Source organism: Struthio camelus, chromosome 12, assembly GCF_040807025.1.
Source record: "Struthio camelus isolate bStrCam1 chromosome 12, bStrCam1.hap1, whole genome shotgun sequence".
NCBI classification, from domain to species: Eukaryota; Metazoa; Chordata; class Aves; order Struthioniformes; family Struthionidae; genus Struthio; species Struthio camelus.
Genome location: NC_090953.1, coordinates 20523046 through 20543090, shown reverse-complemented (window position 1 = coordinate 20543090; position 20045 = coordinate 20523046). Strand labels below are relative to the sequence as shown.

General features: G+C 35.6%; 1 protein-coding gene across 5 annotated transcripts in view; it reads left to right on the top strand.

The window, feature by feature from the left end:
• Positions 1-20045, top strand: part of VPS13C (vacuolar protein sorting 13 homolog C) — a 100388-nt gene that overhangs the window by 68579 nt on the left and 11764 nt on the right. For all 5 annotated transcript variants that reach the window (XM_068958197.1, XM_068958199.1, XM_068958198.1 and 2 more), the window contains 19 exons: positions 148-312; positions 659-787; positions 2220-2353; positions 2790-2916; positions 4390-4625; positions 4961-5102; positions 6137-6277; positions 8472-8553; positions 8677-8746; positions 9689-9800; positions 10291-10404; positions 11992-12128; positions 12387-12468; positions 12903-13016; positions 13259-13334; positions 13955-14118; positions 15298-15343; positions 16541-16664; positions 17247-17361. In XM_068958197.1, the coding sequence (XP_068814298.1) occupies positions 148-312; positions 659-787; positions 2220-2353; positions 2790-2916; positions 4390-4625; positions 4961-5102; positions 6137-6277; positions 8472-8553; positions 8677-8746; positions 9689-9800; positions 10291-10404; positions 11992-12128; positions 12387-12468; positions 12903-13016; positions 13259-13334; positions 13955-14118; positions 15298-15343; positions 16541-16664; positions 17247-17361 (2310 nt within the window). The remainder of the gene's footprint in view (positions 1-147; positions 313-658; positions 788-2219; positions 2354-2789; positions 2917-4389; positions 4626-4960; positions 5103-6136; positions 6278-8471; positions 8554-8676; positions 8747-9688; positions 9801-10290; positions 10405-11991; positions 12129-12386; positions 12469-12902; positions 13017-13258; positions 13335-13954; positions 14119-15297; positions 15344-16540; positions 16665-17246; positions 17362-20045) is intronic.

Below are 20045 nucleotides of genomic sequence, written 5' to 3'. Positions count from 1 at the left end.
AGTGTTCGGAACCAGAGAGTTGTGTGCTAGCCTTCATAATCACAGTAGTGTTGGCTTTGCTTTTCCTCCTTCCTGACTTTTCTCTTAAGCTTGCCTATGCGGTTATGCTTGTTCTCTTTGATTGATCAAATTGTCCTTGTCCAACAGGTTGGAGTTAGCATCAAAATAAGTAGTTTTAACCTTACCAGGATAGTTACGTTCACACCATTCTACACAATAGCAAACAAATCTTCTCTGGAACTGGAAGTTGGTGAAGTTGGTCCTGGTGGCTCTTTTCCAACTAATAAATGGAATTATATCTCAGCTTCAGAGGTAATTTTTCAATTTTATTCCTTTGAGTGTTTTCAGAGACAAATAGCTGGTCCCTAGCTGCTATTCAAGAAAGTAAGTTCTGTAGATGCTCCGTCGTTCCTGACGGCTTGATGCAGCTGCTTCATGTGTCTCAGGGCAACTTGAACCGCACAGGCTGCCTGGGTTGGTAACTGAATCAAGTTCTTCAGCTGAGATAACTTACGAAAAGTAGATCATATGTCACTGGGGCAAGCACTAAGGCATTTGAAATACTTTTAGTCACTCAAAACTGTATTTATTTTACTACTGGCTTACTAAATTGAACATATGTGAACTATTGAAGTAATACGTATTTCCTGTTTTCCAGTGTCTCCCATTTTGGCCGGAGAACTCATCTGGTGAACTGTGTGTAAGAGTAGTTGGCTCTGAAAGCCCATCCAAACCATTCTTATTTAAAACCCAGGACAATGGTACTCTGCTGAGACTGGAAGAATTGGTGAGACTATGACTTTGTGTGGTCTGTTTTTATGTTTCATTTTAGCTTTGTGGTATCCTTAAAATAGTCAGGATTAAAGCCTTGTGCTCTAAGGTCTGGAGCACTGCACTGAAGTTCTGTGGTATAAAAAAAGGTTGCAGATCAAGTTTGTAGTGTTCTTAATATTTTCACAGTTGCCTGAAGCAGTTAACATGATTATTTGACAAGCTTATGGGAAGCTGGACAGCTCTATTGATATTAAACTAAAAATGATATGCTACAGCTGTAACATCTGTTTTTCTGCAGAGAGTATTTCTTATGGACCTGCAGAATTCTTAAATGCTCGTTCTAAAATGCAGTGTCTTGGGTTTTTTGATAAGCTAATGCATGTTAAAGATATAAAACTAATGGCTAAAATATTTTATTACTGAATTAGTAAAAATTAGTTTTCTGATTTCTTTCTTCTGAAGAAGATGCCATCGGTTATCTGGAGTTCGGTTGATACACTTAATTACAATGGTGTTTTTTTTCTTCACTATTCTAAAACAGTAGATGGCTCAGCTTTGCAGGAGAATCCTTTCTAGACCTACATGTAATGAGTTTTTTCCCTACTGCTGCATAGAGCGATAAACATAATTTCTCATCTCCCTCATTTGAGCTGGAATCTCTTAAGATCATCTTTTCTAAAGGCAGATGAGTTTCCTCCCACCTCTCCCCAGGCCTTGCAGCATAACAAAAAAGTCAGTTTATCTTGGTAGATGAACATCTGTGAAGGATAGCCAAAGAGATTATCCAAAAGGGAAAAAGCACCAAGCAGCTCCTCTGAACAAGCAAATTAGAAAAATTGGGCATCTTGTGAGATATCCAGCAGGAGGGCACATCTCAGAAGGTTCTTGAAAATACCTTGCAAGAAAGCAGGGTTGTGAAAGCCATTAAAAATAACACTTAACATGATTCGATTGGACATCAGCAAGACTTCTCTACTCAGTGATCAGTTTGTTAGTATGATGTTGCTATATTTGTCATACCTTTTAAAACTCTAGTACAGTTGTTTAGAGTAGCTTTTAGTTTTTAAGGATTTTGCAGGAAATTGCAGTTTTTAAATGTAACTTTGTTTTGTAATAAAAAGTGAAGAGAATGCCTGCTTATACTTTTACTGGACTTAGCCAAATATTTAAAGTAACTTTAAAAAATGTTAGTATCTAATTTTTAAAAGCCAATTTGATACAAGCATATTTTTTCAATTGATTCTACATATAGTTTCTGAATGTTACTAATGTCTTAAGCCAGTGACCACTGTGTTTGAACTTTAAAAAAAAAAAAAAACAAAACCTGTTGCTAATGTGGAATATGCTTCCTTTTTTCACTTGTAAGACTGATTTAAAAATAATGACTTAGTCTGTTGTAATTTGAATTTGTGCATAGGACAAATATTGAACTCTCTCTCCAACAGAACGGAGGCTTACTGGTAGATGTGAACGTTTCTGAACATTCTGCTCTCATAAGCTTCTCCGATTACCACGAGGGAGCTGCTCCAGCTCTTATTGTTAACCACACTTCATGGGACTCTCTCAGATATAAACAGAGGTATGTGAAATAAAGACTTCACCCTTTTGTCCTTAGAAAGTAGCTCTTTCTTACTATTATGTTAATGAAAATGGCGGTGGCGGGGGGAACCTTTTCTTTATCATGTTCTTTCAGGGATGTATTTCATGCCCACTTTTAAGCAATCTTAAAAGTCTGGGAAAGTTGAGTGAAGTGGGTGGATAGTTCCTAGTTCGCCAGGAGCCCAGCTACTGCCGACTTGTTGGGAGCCTGTAGCTTAGGCTCTCCATGCCTCCTTGCAGGAGGGTGGAGGATATGACAGTGTCGTTTTGTGCGGTGGCTTGCACCACTGTACATTAGGGGTGTTAAAGCACTGGTCTCAAAAACAGTGAAAGCTGTAAATTCCTTTTTTTTTGTTTTTTTCCTTCCCCCCCCCCCCCCCTTTTTTTTTTTTTTTTTTTTTTTTGAAAACCTGCAGTGGATTACAAGACGAAATGGAGCTGAAACCACAGCAAGTATGCCTGTTTGCATGGACAGATCCAACTAAAACAAGAAAATTGACTTGGGTGTACTCCCAAAATTTTGGTGAACATGACCTACTTAAGGTACATCTCAAAAGAAGAGAAGTAAATATTGAACCGGTTTAGGACTGTAACAAGTCTAAAATGATCTGGGACAGAGTTTCTCCAGTAATTTCACATCTGCATCTTGTCTTGTAGAAGATCTTTGGGCCTACTTTCCAGTAGAAAGATTTTAGGGCTTTAGATTAATATAATTGGAGGACTGGACATAATCTCCAGCCTGCATTTTCACCATGGTTTCCTTGGATAGGAAGGAAGAATAATGGAAGTGCAAGAGCTGTAGCAATATCTACGTGGTACATCGAATGAATAATTTGCTGATTTTGCAGTAGTGCTGCATTTAGCTGAAATATCTCCCTAAAGTCACAACGAAAACCTGACTGTTGTGACTCTAGCTTCCGATGGGAAATGCCTGCCTTGTGGATAGTTGCTAGTCTTTTGCTAAGAGCTGTTTCAGTGTTTTTAGCTCATACAATATTAAAATAAGAAAACACATGAAGTAGAGGCAAAAGAACAATGATCAAGGTCGAAAATGAGTGTGAGAAAAAGGGAAGATATAACTAGGTGCAGTACTGAGCAAGTATTTTCTAAAGTAATGGGGGAGCCACCACTGATGAGGGAAGACTTTTCTCACTTGAGTGGAATGTAGGCTAAGTAAAGCCCTGCGGGTCTGGCTCTTAAGCAGCAGCCTGCTCACACTGTTTGCTAAACTCTGAATTCTTCAGAGGTGGCTTGGTTTTTCTTTGGCTAGGCCTTGAATTAAGATATAAAAAATTGAAAATACTAATAACTTGACCTAGAGACAGGAAAGGAAGATTTTTTTCAGTAATATTGGGAAGAGATTTAATTTATCACAGCTGAGCTCTGACAGTTACCCAATTACACTGTGCATTCCAATCTATAAATGCTTTGTAGAATATTTTGCATTCATTTTAAAATGTTTTAAGTTTACATTGAAAGTGATTTCCTCCATATATCATTATGGCTACATTCATGACTAGCTGGGGCTAGCTGGGGCTTTAAAAAAAGTATCTCAATTTTGCCTCACAATTACATTAACAAATAAGAATTCCTTGCATTTCGATCATTGTCTGATTTTACTGTTTAGTGATTTATAATTTAATGACTTACTCCTATACCACCCAAGCTTCTAAGTCTCTTATTTTGCTGTGGAGGCCATTGTTTCCTAATTATCTTTGTTATTCTTCTCATCCACAAATATTGCTGGAATTGCCTAATCTTAAACATCTCCCCCCTCTCTCTTACCCCCCCCCCCAACCCCCCCAAAAAACAAACAAAACCTCCCAAAACACTTGTTTCCAGTGTTTGGGAAACAAGCTGCCATCAAATCAGTATGATGCAATAAATCGAACTAGCAAAAAAGATTATGTGAATTCTGGTTTGTATGTGTGCCAGTAAAGTTGTCTATTTGTTCACACACAGCATCATCATGGACTTACTATTGTAATACACCTGTAAATTTTTCTTTCAATACAGGATGAGTGTGGCCAATTTGCTTACAATTCAAATACTCAGATACATTGGGTGTCTTTCCTGGATGGACGTCAGAGAGTGCTACTTTTCACTGATGATGTTGCATTAGTTTCCAAAGCACGACAAGCAGAAGAGCTGGAGCAACCTGATCAAGAAATAAACTTGTCAATACACAGTCTTGGACTTTCTCTTGTGAACAATGAAAATAAAAAAGAAATCTCTTACATAGGGATTACTAGGTACAGCACTTGGAAACCTAAATATTACTTTGAATAATCAAAATCTGACAGCACGTTAAAATTTTAGCAGTATAGTTGAGTTGGTGGGAAGCTCTTTCAAATGAAGTTAATATAATTGAGATCTTTTCAGCAAAATTAAAATTTGTCTTTGTTCCTATTGTACAATTTGAATAAATTAACTGCTTCCTTTCTTACCTTTTACAAAGAAGTGAATAATAGATTTTTTCAAGTCTGCAAAATGAGGATAAGATTTTTTTTTTTGTGTGATTTGTGTGCATAAGAAAGTTCTAAGTGTTTGAATTTATTTGAATCTTTGACCTGGTTATGTCTTGCAGTTCTGGTGTTGTTTGGGAACTAAAACCTAGACAGAAATGGAAACCATTTAATCAAAAGCAAATAAACCTTTTGGAACAAGCTTATCAAAAGTATCTGTGTAAAAGTGATCCAGGTTGGCATAAACTAGACAACAACACTGAGGTATGTTTTGAGTTTCAGTATTTAAATAAATACAGAAGTTGTGCAACAGTTGTCATACTTTCTGGTTTGCTAATTAAGAATGGATGACACGTTAATGGAAATACAAAGCAAAAAGCAGACTTTGTGGACATGGTGCATACTTTATGTGGTAGAATATTCTAAGTATTGAGATATTCTCCAGTCAGACTTTTATTATTCAGTAGCAATCTTGAGAAGAGTTTAGCATGTATGCGGTAAAGCTTCCTTAGAACGTGCATGTTAGTTACAAACTTTTATTCCAGTTGATGTAAGTTAGGTTCTATGCTGAAATCTTCTTTTGAGTTTCTTGTAAGTAATTCCCGTGACTTATAACGATAAAGGAGCCTGTGGCATTGCAAGAATCTTGAAAGAGCTCAGAGAAGCAAATAAGTTTCAATTGTTAATGAAGCACACCTGTATTCCAAGCACAAGTTATTTAATGCATTGAAATGCTTGAGTGAACTATTTTATAGTATCATAATCACCTTGTTTTCTAAATCATAGTTTAATTTAAAAAACATAATATACCCTTATCTGTATAAATACTTAAGTTTTATAGATATCATTTTGCATTTGAAGTACATGATATCAAGAACATGTAGTTGTAAGTCATCGTATTTGACTTGGAATACCTTATGGCTTTTCTGCTTTGCTTCTCATAACTCAGACGTGTTTCAGGATCATGGTAAAATAATCAACTGGTAAAATAATAGTCAACTGCATGAAAACATCTTCAATTATGCCTGTACAGCGTATAGTTTGTTAAGAGATTGCTGCTAAGGTAACACATAGGTTCTTCATTAAAACAGTTGCATAGCATGCTCATCAAACTGCTTATGGGATTTTTTCTTCCCATGCAGATAATTGACTTGATTAATTCAGTAGCCATGTGATCATGAAGTAATGAAAGCTTGAGGTTTTATTTACTAGTCTGTTTACTAGTAATATAACGTTTTATTATTTTTCCTCAGACTTGCATTAAGCTATACATCAGCTCTTCTTTGCTATGTTTCCAGGTCAATTTTAGTAAGGTGCCAATGGAAATGCGTTTCCCAGTCAGATGCAGCATCCGACGTAACTTCCTGTCAGGAATTCGGGTTGAATTCAAACAGTCGCCTCATCAAAGAAGCTTACGGGCCCAATTGTATTGGCTGCAGGTATTGTCTTTCATAACGCCCTATAAACTAAAGGGACACTTCAACGTTTTTATTTTTTCATATATATGAAGAGGTGTTTCTAAATCTAATAAAATGTGGTGCTCAGCCCTCTGTTGTCAGGGTAGCAGAAGTGCTGTGGATGCTCATGGGTGGGAAAAATAGTGCAGAACTGTTAGCCAGGGTTTTGCAAGTAGTATGGAAAAAATTCCCCCAAATTGTTGGTTAGTGTAAAATGGAGCACTATTTTGTATGTACTCATGTAACATCTTATTCTAGCTAGCGTATCTAGAGATACAGAGATCGTTAGTATAAGAACTACCTAGCAGATCAAAATGAAAAGTGTTGTGCAGAGTAGTTATTCTTAGAAGTACTATCTCTGCAGAGTTCTGGAAATCTGAAGAAATACAGAATTTTTTTTATAAAAAGAATGATCTTTTTTAAAGAGAATTTTTTTCTTTTTTTTTTTTTTACTTCATTGAACGTAGCACACATCAGAAATGTTTATTTTCCTAAATGTAAAAATACTTTTTAAAAAAAAAAAAAAGTACTGTTTACCCTGGTTGCATGAACTTAGTGCCTTCGAATCTCAATCATGGATAAAAGTGGAATGGACAAAATACTGTTAGCTAAAACTATTTTCTTATGTTCTGCAATAGTGAAGACCAAGGATTTATGGAGAAGTAAGTCTTAGAAAGGAGGTTGCTAATTTCTGCGAAGTATCTTTTTCATGGTAAAAAAAGCAAAAGCAAATGGAGAATGCCAGATATATTCAGAATTTTATTCCAGATTCTCTGAACTTATAGGTGTTATTTGAGTGAAGACTACGATTAAATGCATGATTATAGTCAAATTTTCTTGAGTGGTGTTCCATTGAAATTAAACTAAACCTAAAAATCCAGTCCATCTGTTAAGACACTCAATTCAAAAGCTCCGGAAAATCTTTCACATCATCGTTTAGTTTCATGTATTAGTAGTTTGGTGCTATGTGAGCTGAAGTTGTACTAGAATTTTGATAAAATGCTATGTTGGAGCTCTTTAGTATGCCACTGTGTAACTTCAAATTAGAATACAAAATCTCTGTGTTGGATTAAATAGGCTGCCATGGTAGCTGTACTTAATTTGAACCTATCATGAAAGTGTTTTGAAGATGCTCTAAAAGTATCTTAGGAAATTTCTAGTCGGGCAATGCCTCTGCTTCATGATACCTTAATTATCTCAGTGTTTTAGCCTTAGTAACGCTAAGGACCTGCTATTCACAAATCTTGAAGGTTTCCTTGAAGCCGCTGAGGCAGTGCTTTCCAGAGGCTTTGTGGCATTATTCTTCCTATATTGTTCTTACACTGTGTGCAGTACAGTACTGTTCCTGTGTGGGTGTTATCACGGCCTTGCAAACTCCAACAGTGTTGTTATAGCAGGTGTTCTTGGGAAGCAGCTACTGCTGGCATGAGGCTCACCCCTCTTTTTCAATGTTTATTTGCCTCTCCTTTTTTAAGTTTTAGTTTATGTAAGAGAAAACCAAACATAGTGTGGATGAAAGTAGATAAGTCACTTAAATATTCAAAAATAGCATCCAATAATATATTTGCATAGAAGCTTAACAACTAATAAATGTGCAATGTTTGCACCCGATTCGCATGTTCCAGTCAGTGCTGATAGCATTGATATGTACACAGAAATAACCGATACTGAGTCTGAGCAGATTCCAGTGTGTAGTACTAGAGGAAAAGCATGGTGGAAAACATCATAATCCTCCGCTGCATTGTCACTGCTTGCTGCGCTTGAGAGCGCCCCCGGAAGAGGGTGCTCATTGTGCTGTTCCTGGTCAGCCTTCTGGAGAGAGTCCCTTTCCCTTTTCTCTCTCCTCCTTTAGTTCTTACTTTTCCCTGAAGGTAACTTTGCTGTCAGAGTCGATGTATACCATCAGCTACAGACCCTCTTAGTAAATCTTAATGCATGTGAACCTGTCTCAACATCCCTTGTGCGAGACTTCCAACCATCTGACCTTTTATAACTGAACAAATAGCATCCTAAAATAATTTCAGCATAATCTTCCTCCCCTTTTCTCCTTCCCCTCAAATGAGTGATTTTCTGCTTGAACGCACTCTGTAAACAAATTTCTCAAGCCTTCTAAAATGGAAATGGTCTTAATTATTGTGTCATTAAAATATTGCTCTATTATGTAATAATTTTTTAGGTTGATAATCAGTTACCAGGATCAATGTTTCCTGTTGTATTTCATCCTGTAGCCCCTCCCAAGTCAATTGTTTTGGATTCAGGTAAAGTGAAAGCCTTTAACGGTAACAAATTTATTGAACTTTAAAGTAGTAACGTGACAAGTCTTTTTTTCTTTATGCATATATTTATCACTTTGTATTATTTTTTTTTTTTTTACAATTTAGAGCCAAAACCATTCATTGACATCAGCATCATCACTAGATTCAACGAATACAGCAAAGTACTGCAGTTCAAGTGAGTTTAAAAGTGTGTTGTAATACAGTTAAAGACTTAATCTTCTTTTTTTTTTTTTTTTTTTTTTTTTAAAGAAATGAGCCTTATTTTAAAGGCCAAGTTTTCCTATCCAATTACTCTTGAAATCAGTTGTTTGGGTTGAGTTTTAAACATCTTCAGTGGAAAAATATTGCTCTAGAAGGAAGTTTTTTTTTTTTTTTTTTTCCTGGAAAGTAAAGGCTGGCCAGGTAAGGGTCTGTTTTGGAAGTTTTTCAGCAGTCAGAACGATGTCCATCTTGTGTCAGAGTTGCGTGCTTGCCCTGTGGCTGTACTGGACTGGGTGTGTTCAGTGCTCTAACAACAGACAGATCATTTAGTCTCTAATGTAGCCAAATAAAGTATGTTTTACTGTGAAATGTATATTTTTCATTTAATATGTTTGTATCTTTGGCTGAATTCTTATGGTATAAAACAAGACAAAAATCATTTTTACTGAAGGCTTATAACGCAAGTATTTGTACTAAACTGATATGGATATAATATTTGAAGGTAGTGAATTTTAATAAAATAAATACTCGATCCTATGACTTTTGGAGAGAGATTGAATTGGATGAGGATATATGCTATTTAGGTGATGTGATCTGTGGAGCATATTGAATCATGATATGTAATATAGGAAGTTTTTAGCGATGGTTAATGTTTTTTTAGGTAAATTATAAGTGTCATAAGATACAAATGTACAAAATGTAGTACAAAATGTACAAAAGTAGTATATAACTTATGTACAAAAGTAGTATATAACTTCACATGGCTGGTAGGCCTCTTAACTGTAAATAGGCAGTTGATAATGTAGATAAGAAGTCTTATTATGCAATATTGCATTGCAACACTTTGAACACATAGGATAATGTGGTATTTAAGTTAAACCTGTACATGTATTAGCTGTTTCTTTTTTCCTGTTAGATACTTCATGGTTCTTATCCAGGAAATGGCACTGAAAATTGATCAAGGATTTTTAGGAGCACTTAATGAACTTTTCACTCCATCTACAGACCCAGAAGCTGAAAGACAAAGGGTAATGTATGGGAGAAACTGATTTTGCCGAAATAGGTCCTTTATGGTAACGTTGGTGTGATGTTCTGAATGTTTCAGTTTAAATGGATGAGTGATGCATTTGTTACGTGATTGAAGGGATGTGTCAAGATAATTCTCATCAAAACGTTAGGATTACTGTTAAGTGCTGGGTTCCAACCTTAGTAATTTACAAGTTTGGCTGATGCTCGAGTATGTGTAATTGTTGTCTGCTCTTTTAATGTTTTGTTCTTTGTTTGATAGTGCAGTTGTGTCAACTGTGGTTACAAAGTGTTAAGGGTGGTGAATGAAATGAGTTTTGGATATATAGAGTGGCTTAATGGCTGTCCTTTTAACTGACCATTAGCCTACAGTATGCATAGGATCTTTTGCTTTTTGTCTTTAGAGAGAAGGGTTTGATTTTTGTAGCTTTGACCTAAAAAGTTTTTCTTTTCTCTCTTCCTCCCTCTCCGCCATTTTTTGTGTAAAACCAGTCTAAATTAATTCAGCAAGATGTAGATGCACTTAACACTGAGCTAATGGAGTCTTCCCTAACAGACTTGTCAGCACTCAGCTTCTTTGAGCATTTTCATATTTCTCCAATTAAGGTATGTAGTAGAGAAGCTTTTGGTTAATAAAACACTTGATTTCTATGATCTCTTAATTCCTTGGTGCGGTGGTTATTGCTTAAGTTAAAGGAACTACTCTCTTAGATCAACTTTTCGGTTATGGAGTCCTTCATGCTGTCTTTATAGTGGGCGTTTTCTCTTTTTTCTAGAATTCAGTACTTGGATGGAAAACTTTCTTAGTTGACCTAGAGTACAACTAGTGTACCTAAAGTACAAAGAGAGCCTTAATCATTGCAATCTTAAAGGGAGGACCCAGTGGGTATAATAACGAGAAAAGCTAGATCAATAAACAAGGCTTAAATATCCAAGTAATGTGTAAAATTATAATAAAATACACGTTCACAGGCTTGATTTCATTTATCTCTTGAACCATTTATATTCCTTGGAGCAAGGGAAAATGATCATCTGTAATTGTACGCTACTCTGAATCGACAGAGTGCCTCCTGTAACTCCCCTTCCCCCCCCAAATTAAGAAAGAATTTAGAAGAACAAAAACAAGTTATTTCCTTTTTTTAATCACAGAATTGCCTTACTGAACACACAAAAGAGAGACATAAACCCCAAACGGATGGCTAAACTGTGGCACTCTTTTAACATTTAACTGACTTTACTAGATTTCTTTCTGATAGTGAACACTTGGATCAGATTGTCATATTTTTCCTAATGTGGTTGTGCTTAGAAACATCCAAGAAGGTGAAGCCAGGGAAAGCACTGGCAGAACAAGATACTATTGTAATGTGTTAACATTGTTCTGACTGTAGAAGAAGTAAGATAATAAGTTTTGAAATTATAACTATGTCTTTAATGTGTCTAGGCATATTGCATGTTAAGTACAGGGAAGGGCTTCTTTCTCTCCTCTTTTTCCTTAATTCACTCACTCATCCACATCACTGGGTATTGGGCAGACTCAGAAACAGCTACATGGCCTATTGGAAGGAAAAACAAAAAAAGTGAATCTTGGAAAAAAAAAAAAAGTCAAATTTTACAGGTTTACTGGTATGCCCTCTTTTGAGGGGGTGTAAAGGTGGAATATTGGTTCTGGTGGTGAGCAAAGAGAAAGGAAAGGAAAGGAAAATCACTTCCTACTACCCTCCTTAAGAAAAGTGTGTGAATTTGTCCTTAAAAAAGAAAAAAAGCGTCTTGCAGTACTAAATGTTTATTCCTGTTTTACAGTGTTAATGACAGTTGTCTGAAATTTGTACTTTTCTTCAAAATATGTGAATAGCTGCAAAAAAATTGTACTATGCTAGTTAAGTAAATAAGAATTTAAAATTTAACTTGGACTTGTAATTAAGCTCTACCAATTTAATATATTTCTGTCATTGTCTAGACAGAAGTATACAAATATAGTCGTAACAGAAATTAAACTTTTTATGTCACTTGGAGATTTCTGTGGCTGGGAATATAAATAAGTATGATATTAAAGTGACATCATTGTGAATTCAAGTGTGCTTGTTCAAATTGCACAGTTCCTCAAAGCAGATCAGCAAAGGTACTTCCTACTGTTTCGCCACTGTTTTTACACATGCACACAACCTATCTTTCTAAACATTTCTGTTTTGATAGTTGCATTTGAGTCTATCTCTGGCTTCTGGTGGAGAAGCATCAGATAAGGATGAAGAAATGATAGCTATCCATTCTCTGAATTTGCTCTTGAAAAGTATTGGAGCTACTCTGACAGATGTGGATGATCTTATTTTCAAGTAAGCTAATGAAGATAGATTTTTTTTTTTTTAATATTTTAAATAAAGCTATTACACCCAATAACTGGGTCTATATAAAACTTTGCTGACTTTCACTAATATAAAGTAATAGGGCCTTTGGGGAAATGGAGGGATGGAGGAAAGACGTGGCTTGTGCAGTTTTCAAGGAAATAAAGTTTCAGGGTCATCCAAGGAGAGAAGAACTAATTGAAAAGAGGAAGAATATGTATAATGAAGCCTTGATTAATTGTCTTTCAGACTTGCTTTCTTTGAAATTAAGTATCAGTTCTACAAGAGAGACCAACTGATGAAGAGAGTTGTTAGACATTATAGTGAACAAGTAAGTTTGTTTAGTCAAGCCTCCCTATGAATTTCTGAGTAAATATCTTCTGGAATGTTGAAAATAGGGAATTAAAGGGAAATAACTCTAACAGCTATTAATTTTTCTTATGTTCATGGTACTGAAGTAGGAATCTTGTGGCATAGTACTGAAATATGAATACATAGTTCTCCTGCAAATGGGTTTAAGAATTTAAGTAGGTTGCTTCTGTTCTTCCTATTTATATATTTCTTTACCACAGTGTTCTGGTGGAGCTATTCATACATATCCCAGCATCTTTTGCCTAAGCAAGTCTTCACTCCAGCAGAAATAACTTGAGTAGTCTAACATCTTACTTGGATACTAATTAAAAAATTTATCGGGTTTAAGTGTAACCTGGAAATATATGCAGCAACAGTTAATAGCACTGTTCTTGTTTTTGCTTTTTTACTTAGTTCCTGAAACAGATGTATGTTCTGGTACTTGGGTTAGATGTTCTTGGAAATCCATTTGGTTTAATCAGAGGCTTGTCTGAGGGAGTTGAAGCTTTCTTCTATGAGCCTTTCCAGGTATGACTTCCGTAAGTCTTCAGCCGTGTATGAATAGTAGTCTGATTTGAATAGACAGGTGGAGTTGTTATTTGGTTGTCACTTTAATTTACGCCTGGAACAATTAAGAAAGCTGTAATATGTTGTTAATTTTAAAGAAATATATTCAGGTGATTTAACTCTTACCAATTAAAGGACTTGCTAGTGGTTCAGGTTGTATAGGCACGTACTTTTCTGTTATTCATAATAAGCTTCATTTTCAGGGAGCTGTTCAAGGACCTGAAGAATTTGCTGAAGGCTTTGTAATTGGTGTTAAGAGTCTTCTTGGACACACAGTGGGTATGTACCATAGTATTACGCTTTGGATAAATTATATTAACTCATGGATCATGTTTGTAGAGTTTTTTCTTATTCTGAAGAGAAATGTATTTTAGAAATATCTATGTGGTAGTTCTTCTGACACGTATTTAATTTTGCCACATGGTATTGCCAGTATCCGCGTAGCAGATCATTCATACCTAACCTATTTGTGAGGTTCTAAATCTCTATTTTGTTAGATGAGGAAGAAAATTAGAAAACATTGCATGTATAATTTGTCGTGTGCTGAGGATGAATAAGGAAAGTAACTCTAATGGTTCTAAAATGGTTATACTGAGGAATATACTTAGGACAAATTATTGTTACAGTTAACTTGCGTGTTTTCTTTAGCTATGCGTTACAGCAGTTTGAGGAAATCCGCGTCCATCCAGTATGCCTTGTAACATGTGCCAGAGTGGTTTAAGAGTTATCTTTCGGTATATTTAAGGTCATGTTTTGGAGTCTTTCATAGAAAACACAATAGGTGCTCTGTGTAAATTAGTAATATCTGAATTTATGGCGATGAAAGTTGTGGTTTGTGTGTTCTCGGCTGTTAAATTGTGGAAGAACAGTAACTTCTGCTTTCTGCTGTGTTGCATCAGGTGGTGCAGCAGGAGTGGTGTCTAGGATCACTGGTTCTGTTGGAAAAGGTTTGGCTGCTATCACTATGGACAAAGAATATCAGCAGAAACGCAGAGAGGAAATGGGTCGTCAGCCTAAAGATTTTGGTGACAGTCTGGCCAAGGGAGGAAAAGGCTTGTTACGGGTATAAATTTGAAGTTCAGTGTATGATGTGCTAACACACATAAGTAATATACAAGCAAGTTTGATACTGTCTTCTTTGGCTTTATCAGTTCATGAACTAAACAAAAACGATAAACGGAAAGTCAAAGTCTTGGATCAGTTTGTGTCTGAAGTTATATAGGTCTTCTGGTTAACTAGAAGAATTGAAGATAGGGTCTCAGAAAGGAAAGACATAGGAAGTTTCACCAATTTTTCCTGTGATTTATGTACACAAATACATTGTTATGTTCAAAGAATATGTTTTCCAGTTCAAGTAACTGTGCCCTCATGTTACCTTGCAGGCAGTTCTGTCAATAAAGTGAGCTGGCTGCCAGTTACGCCTGCATGTGCTCTGTGGTAGAAATAGCTTTCTACAATGAGGTCTTACAAAAGCTACAAGCTTTTTCTGACGTAGTTTTATGCAAGTTCTATTATTTTTCTGATTATATCGTTCTAAATACTACATCAAGTTGGAATCTATTTCTACGTCTATTTCTAGCTACAATCCCAAGTATGAGACAACCGTGATGTAATCAGTTACTGAGATCTGTATTACCTGAATGCAAATTAGGTCTCCTAACAACTTCTGTCACTTGCCCTTCAAAATAAAAACAGCCAGCTTATTTCTAAGTAATTATAAGTCATAAATACTGAACTGTTACTTTTGATCCTGTTTGCTGACAAATTCAAAAATTGGCTCTGTGGGTTTTTAAATTAAAGGACTTTAACACTAAGGTGGAAGAATAAAGTCTATCACAGAGTTATTTGATGTTAATCTTGAATATTTGGTGTCACTCGTTCACAACTGGGAGTTTAGGCAGTAAAGATAGCTTTCTGTTAGTAGTGAACATGAAATGGTGACTTTCTTCTTACTTATTACAAGAAGGGCTACTGTACAAAAAAAATAGGCTGATCTGTTGCCAGCATAAATGCTCATCTGTCTACTCATTTCAGATCTTTTCCCCCTCTTTCCTTTCCCTTAGTTAGCATGTCCTTAAGAATTAAAAACAAAAAGTTTCCCCCAATCAAACAAAAATATTATTTCTGGTATTGAACTTGGTTATAAGTTTTAAAATGAAGGATGAGAAACACCTAGTTGCCCCACTGGACTATGGTATTCCTATCGCTTTAAGTAAGAGTTTGATTCTGTTCCTTGTTTTAGGGTGTTGTTGGTGGGGTGACTGGCATAATCACTAAACCTGTAGAAGGTAAGCACAAAGGTTGCAATGGATTGCTTAAACAGTTTTTCAGTATTTTATAATGTTTAATTTTAATAAATATTAATGTAAATATGGTGATTCTGAAGCATGAGAGTATTTTTCATTTTTAATTGAAATGCCACCTTATGCAATAATACACTTGAATATATTTATAGCTGTTACTTATTTTATCTAAATTAAGGAATGGTTGTCACTTGGACATATTTTTTGGGCTTGCGGTAGTACCGAGTTTATTGTTTAAAGCTAGGACAAAGAGTAAGAATAATAAAATTAAATAAGCACCAACAGAAGAAGCTTTAGCAATTAGAACGTTTTCCTTACCATATCCTACAATACATATATTAGATGCCAAGTTATTATATTGTGAGTGCTGTAAAAATGATGAACGATTAGAATGGCATGTTCATTATAGATGACAAATGTTTCATCGCCAATTCAGTCTGTTGGAACTCCATAGGTTGGGTAAGGGGGAGGAATATTAATAAATAAATTTGATTTTATGTCTAGGATCAATATGTATTTTTGTGAAGGCTGTTACGTTATTGGTATGATAGATGATAAAGAGAAAACTTCTGAGATACAATTCTTCTTATTAAAGTTGATATCAAAATGATTTAAGTATTGGAAGTTAATTGTTAGGCTATGTTTCACCTGTATTCTATAGGTTACTGGCTGACGACTTGAGCTGCAGTCCTTCTCTCACAGGTGCATGAACACACATGTTTTCCAAGCACCATCTTGGCTCTATCCTATTTCTTTCCCACCAGAAATATGGAATATGGAATTTTGAGACAATTGGCTTCTATTATATGTGTGTAACTTAACAGTCGTCAAATTATTCAAATTATTTGGTTATGGCTGTGGTCCCCTAAAATCTGAGATACTGGCCTACAGTCCTGACTGAATTTATGAGGAAAGAGAATCAAGTTAACATTATAGCTTTGTCTCTGAAGGCTTTTGAGGTGTTAAGTGAACAGCAGTATTACTGAAGAGGCATGGAAGGAATGTGTGACTTCCTATAGAGAACTTTCTTGAACTTTCTTATAAATGGATCAAGTGTAATCAATTACTTGAGGCTGTTTCCACTACAAGCAGTCCTAGTACAGGTTGGAGCAGTAGTGGTTTAATTAAACAGGTCGATCATTAAATCTCTCTCTCTCTTTTTTTTTTTTTTTGCTTTTAAAGGGGCTAAAAAAGAAGGTGCAGCTGGATTCTTTAAAGGAATTGGAAAGGGGCTTGTAGGCGTCGTAGCGCGCCCAACAGGTGGCATCGTAGATATGGCAAGCAGCACCTTCCAGGGAATTCAAAGGTAAAATGTCAGGATGAAGTTCTGGGCTAGTCAGTTGAGCTGAATTCTTCCTGTGCTGGACACCAGATGGTGGTGAAATCCGTAGCAGCATACGCAGTAGGAAGTCCAGTATTGAGAGCTGCTTCCAGGAGTAGCCTGTCATGAATTCGTTTTGCCATAATCTCTGGAAGTTACTGCTTCAGAATACGTGCAGTGTTGTGGTTCAGGTAGGCAACAACTAGCCGGATTGTCCCTTTTGTTCCCTCCCTCTCAAGCTAATTAAGTTCATATGAAAAATCTAAATAAAACAGCTAACTGCACGTTTTCCTTTTGAAGTAGGTTTTTGTACTCCTGAATGCAGACATCTAAGTGCAATTTAGACCTACTGTGAAAAACAAACCATTGGAATTTTAGGTGGAAATGTCAGTTTGAAATGCAGTGAACAGTGCACATCAGGGGCTTTCTGTGCTTTAAGCACAGTTTTGTAAAGTAGGTTAAGAAAAAGTAGAGCTAGAAAAAAAATTTGAGAAAACAGTAGGTAATAGGAGTATGAAACTGAAAACTAGTAAGCTTACTAGGGTACTGTTCCACTGTCTCTGGCAGGGTGGCAGAATCAACTGAGGAAGTATCTAATCTCCGTCCTCCACGTCTTATTCATGAAGATGGCATCATTCGTCCGTACGATCGGGTGGAAGCTGAGGGTTATGATTTATTTGAGGTATGACCTTGCACTGTAAATAGTTAAATTTCTCTGACCTGAAGGATTGCATAAAGGATCATATTAGAAAAAAGCTACCGGGGTCTATTACAGATACTATCTGTAGCTAAAATTTGACAGCCCATTTCATTAGGCAAGCCTGTATAACAAACCAGACTCAATGTTAGTAATAAACAGAACACAGTGGAGAAACTACAACAGGACTGTTAAATGGTCTGCCGCAATTATGTTCATTAATTGCTCATCTCCTGCTTGGGAAGGAAGTCAGCTTTATAACACTTTAAATAACATGGAAGTGCTTTGACACTCAGTTCTAATATTTTGCTTAGAAACAGAGCTAAAGCAGGTTCAGAAACTTAAGCAATTCTTCAATGGGATGAATAGAACATGAGTTATTTGGTACATAATGCAAATTACTGAAATTCCTGTATTTTCTTTGGTGGTATCAGCAGTTGCAAAATTTGCATAAAGTCTTAAAATATCACCTTTCTCTTTTTCTTTCTGTTGTTCTTAATGCTTATATGTCATACCTACATGCATTGTACGGTGATCTAGCTTGCTTCCACATCTGGATGAGGCTAGCGCATGGAGGGTGAATAATAGCTGTTTTCATGTTCCAGATAGTTGGAATCCAGTTCTAATATATTTCAACTTCCATATTCTTAAAATGTACCTAAAAATGTTTATTTTGTTTCTAAAACGTTAGAGTGAAATAACTATGTATATTACCATTTTAAAACTCAAGCCTGTATATTTGCTACTTCCTTTTAGATGTCAGTTTTAATCCTTATTTTTCAATCTATTTCTAATGTTTCTCTTTCTCTTTCTCTCCTGGCGTACGCAGCAAGAACTGGAATAATGGAGTAAACGTTTTCCTTATTTCTTTTGTTTTCTTCATCATCTTTGATCTGCCTTAAGTATTTAGATTTAACATTCCACCCCTCCCTCCTGCCTCCAATCACTTACGTCTTTTCTGTGTAGCAGTTAAATAAAACAGCATTTCATGTTGTTCAGGCTAAGAGGAGGGGAAAAAAACTTGAGTAACCATCTAAGGTAAAGTTAGATGAATGAGGAAGATGAGAGACACAAGGAGTTTTTTTTTTATTTGTTTTTCTAAGGGTGTCCCTTATGAATGGAAGCTACTGAAGGCACTTGAAAAACTTCATAGGTGTTGAGTTTGTTCTTTTTTTAGTGGTGTCTTGGAGCTGGGGCTTTAGAAGAAAAGGGCGAGCAATATTTTGATACTTGTGCAGAAATGATATTGAATAGAACTTCCTTCTGTGAAAATGCTTGCTTATAATTTCATGATATAGAAATACTGTTTCTGTATAAACTTTAAGAAAGCTTGTATTTGTGATTTCTGTAAGATGCCATAGGCCTTCCGTTTACACATCTGATGAACCACCGTGACTTCAAGTAACTTCTAATACTACTTTTTCTTAACTATGAAATTCTCTCAATTGAAAAAAAAAAAAAAAGGCTCAATTGATTCTAGTTTAATTCACAGAATCTTCTGGGGCTTTTCTACTCAACATATTTAAATGTAAGCTTACAGCTGTTAACATAAATTGATATATATATTTAAATTAAGTGATGCCATGAATCTCATTTTTAATATCACGTCTTATAATTTAACAAACTAAGCTTAACTAGGAGCAAATCATTTGCTTGTTGTACATGAATAAACTTTGAGCCGAGACATCTCTCTGCTAATGTTATTCTTGAATATAGTGGTCTACAGTCAGCTTTGCTTTTCATCTTAGATAATTAAAAATATGTGGACATTGTTAATATTGCTAATTAAGTGAAATTAAGTCATTGTGAGGTTAAACAAAACATAAATATTTCTGAACATGGTGAGAATTTGAGTTGCAATATTTTTCAGTAATGTTATGCTTCCTGTTGCATTACATTTTTTTTCAAAAGGAAAAGGTAGCACAAATAGCACTGGAAATTGTATATTGTGCAGTTTCTGCACATCTAATATTTGTATTTTTCTTAGACCTAATTTGTGTAGATCAGAGTTGAATATTAACCAAAAGAGAATCCGAAGCGTAGTTCTCTAAATATAGTTTCTTCCTTTCAGAATACAGCTTTAGTAATTGAATTAATTGAATTGTTAATTGAGTACAGCTTTATTTAGTTCACTCTGATTTTTATTTTATACTGGAGGGTTAGTGTTGGGGAAGTTTTGTTTTCTACTAAAAATTCCAAATAAGGTGGACAGTGTCTTTACAGGAAGTGGGATATTTTAGCAAGGAAGATTAGTTGGAAGGTCAGTTTATTTGCCTTTACAGATTTATTCCACAATAACTCAATTTGCGTTTCATAAACAGCTGAATTTGTAGGTGCTAGTTCTGTTTATTTTTGGATCCAGGTTTGACCCCCCATGACAAGTAGTTTACCAGAACTGCACCCTCTGATCATTTTTTTTTTTAAATGATCTGTATTTTTCCCCCTGTAAAAATAGCTAGATCATAAGTTTTCTTTGTTTAGAAATGGACTATTGTAATATGTAAATTTGTCTGGATTATTGCCTGTATTCGCCTGCATTCATGGCTTCATGATACTTGCTGCCTGCCATACAAATACTGGCCCAGGAATTATCCACCTGTTTATGCTGTTGAAGTTATTCTCAAATACCTTTCTTGCCCTCATTATATACTCTTGGAGTTTTTTTGTCT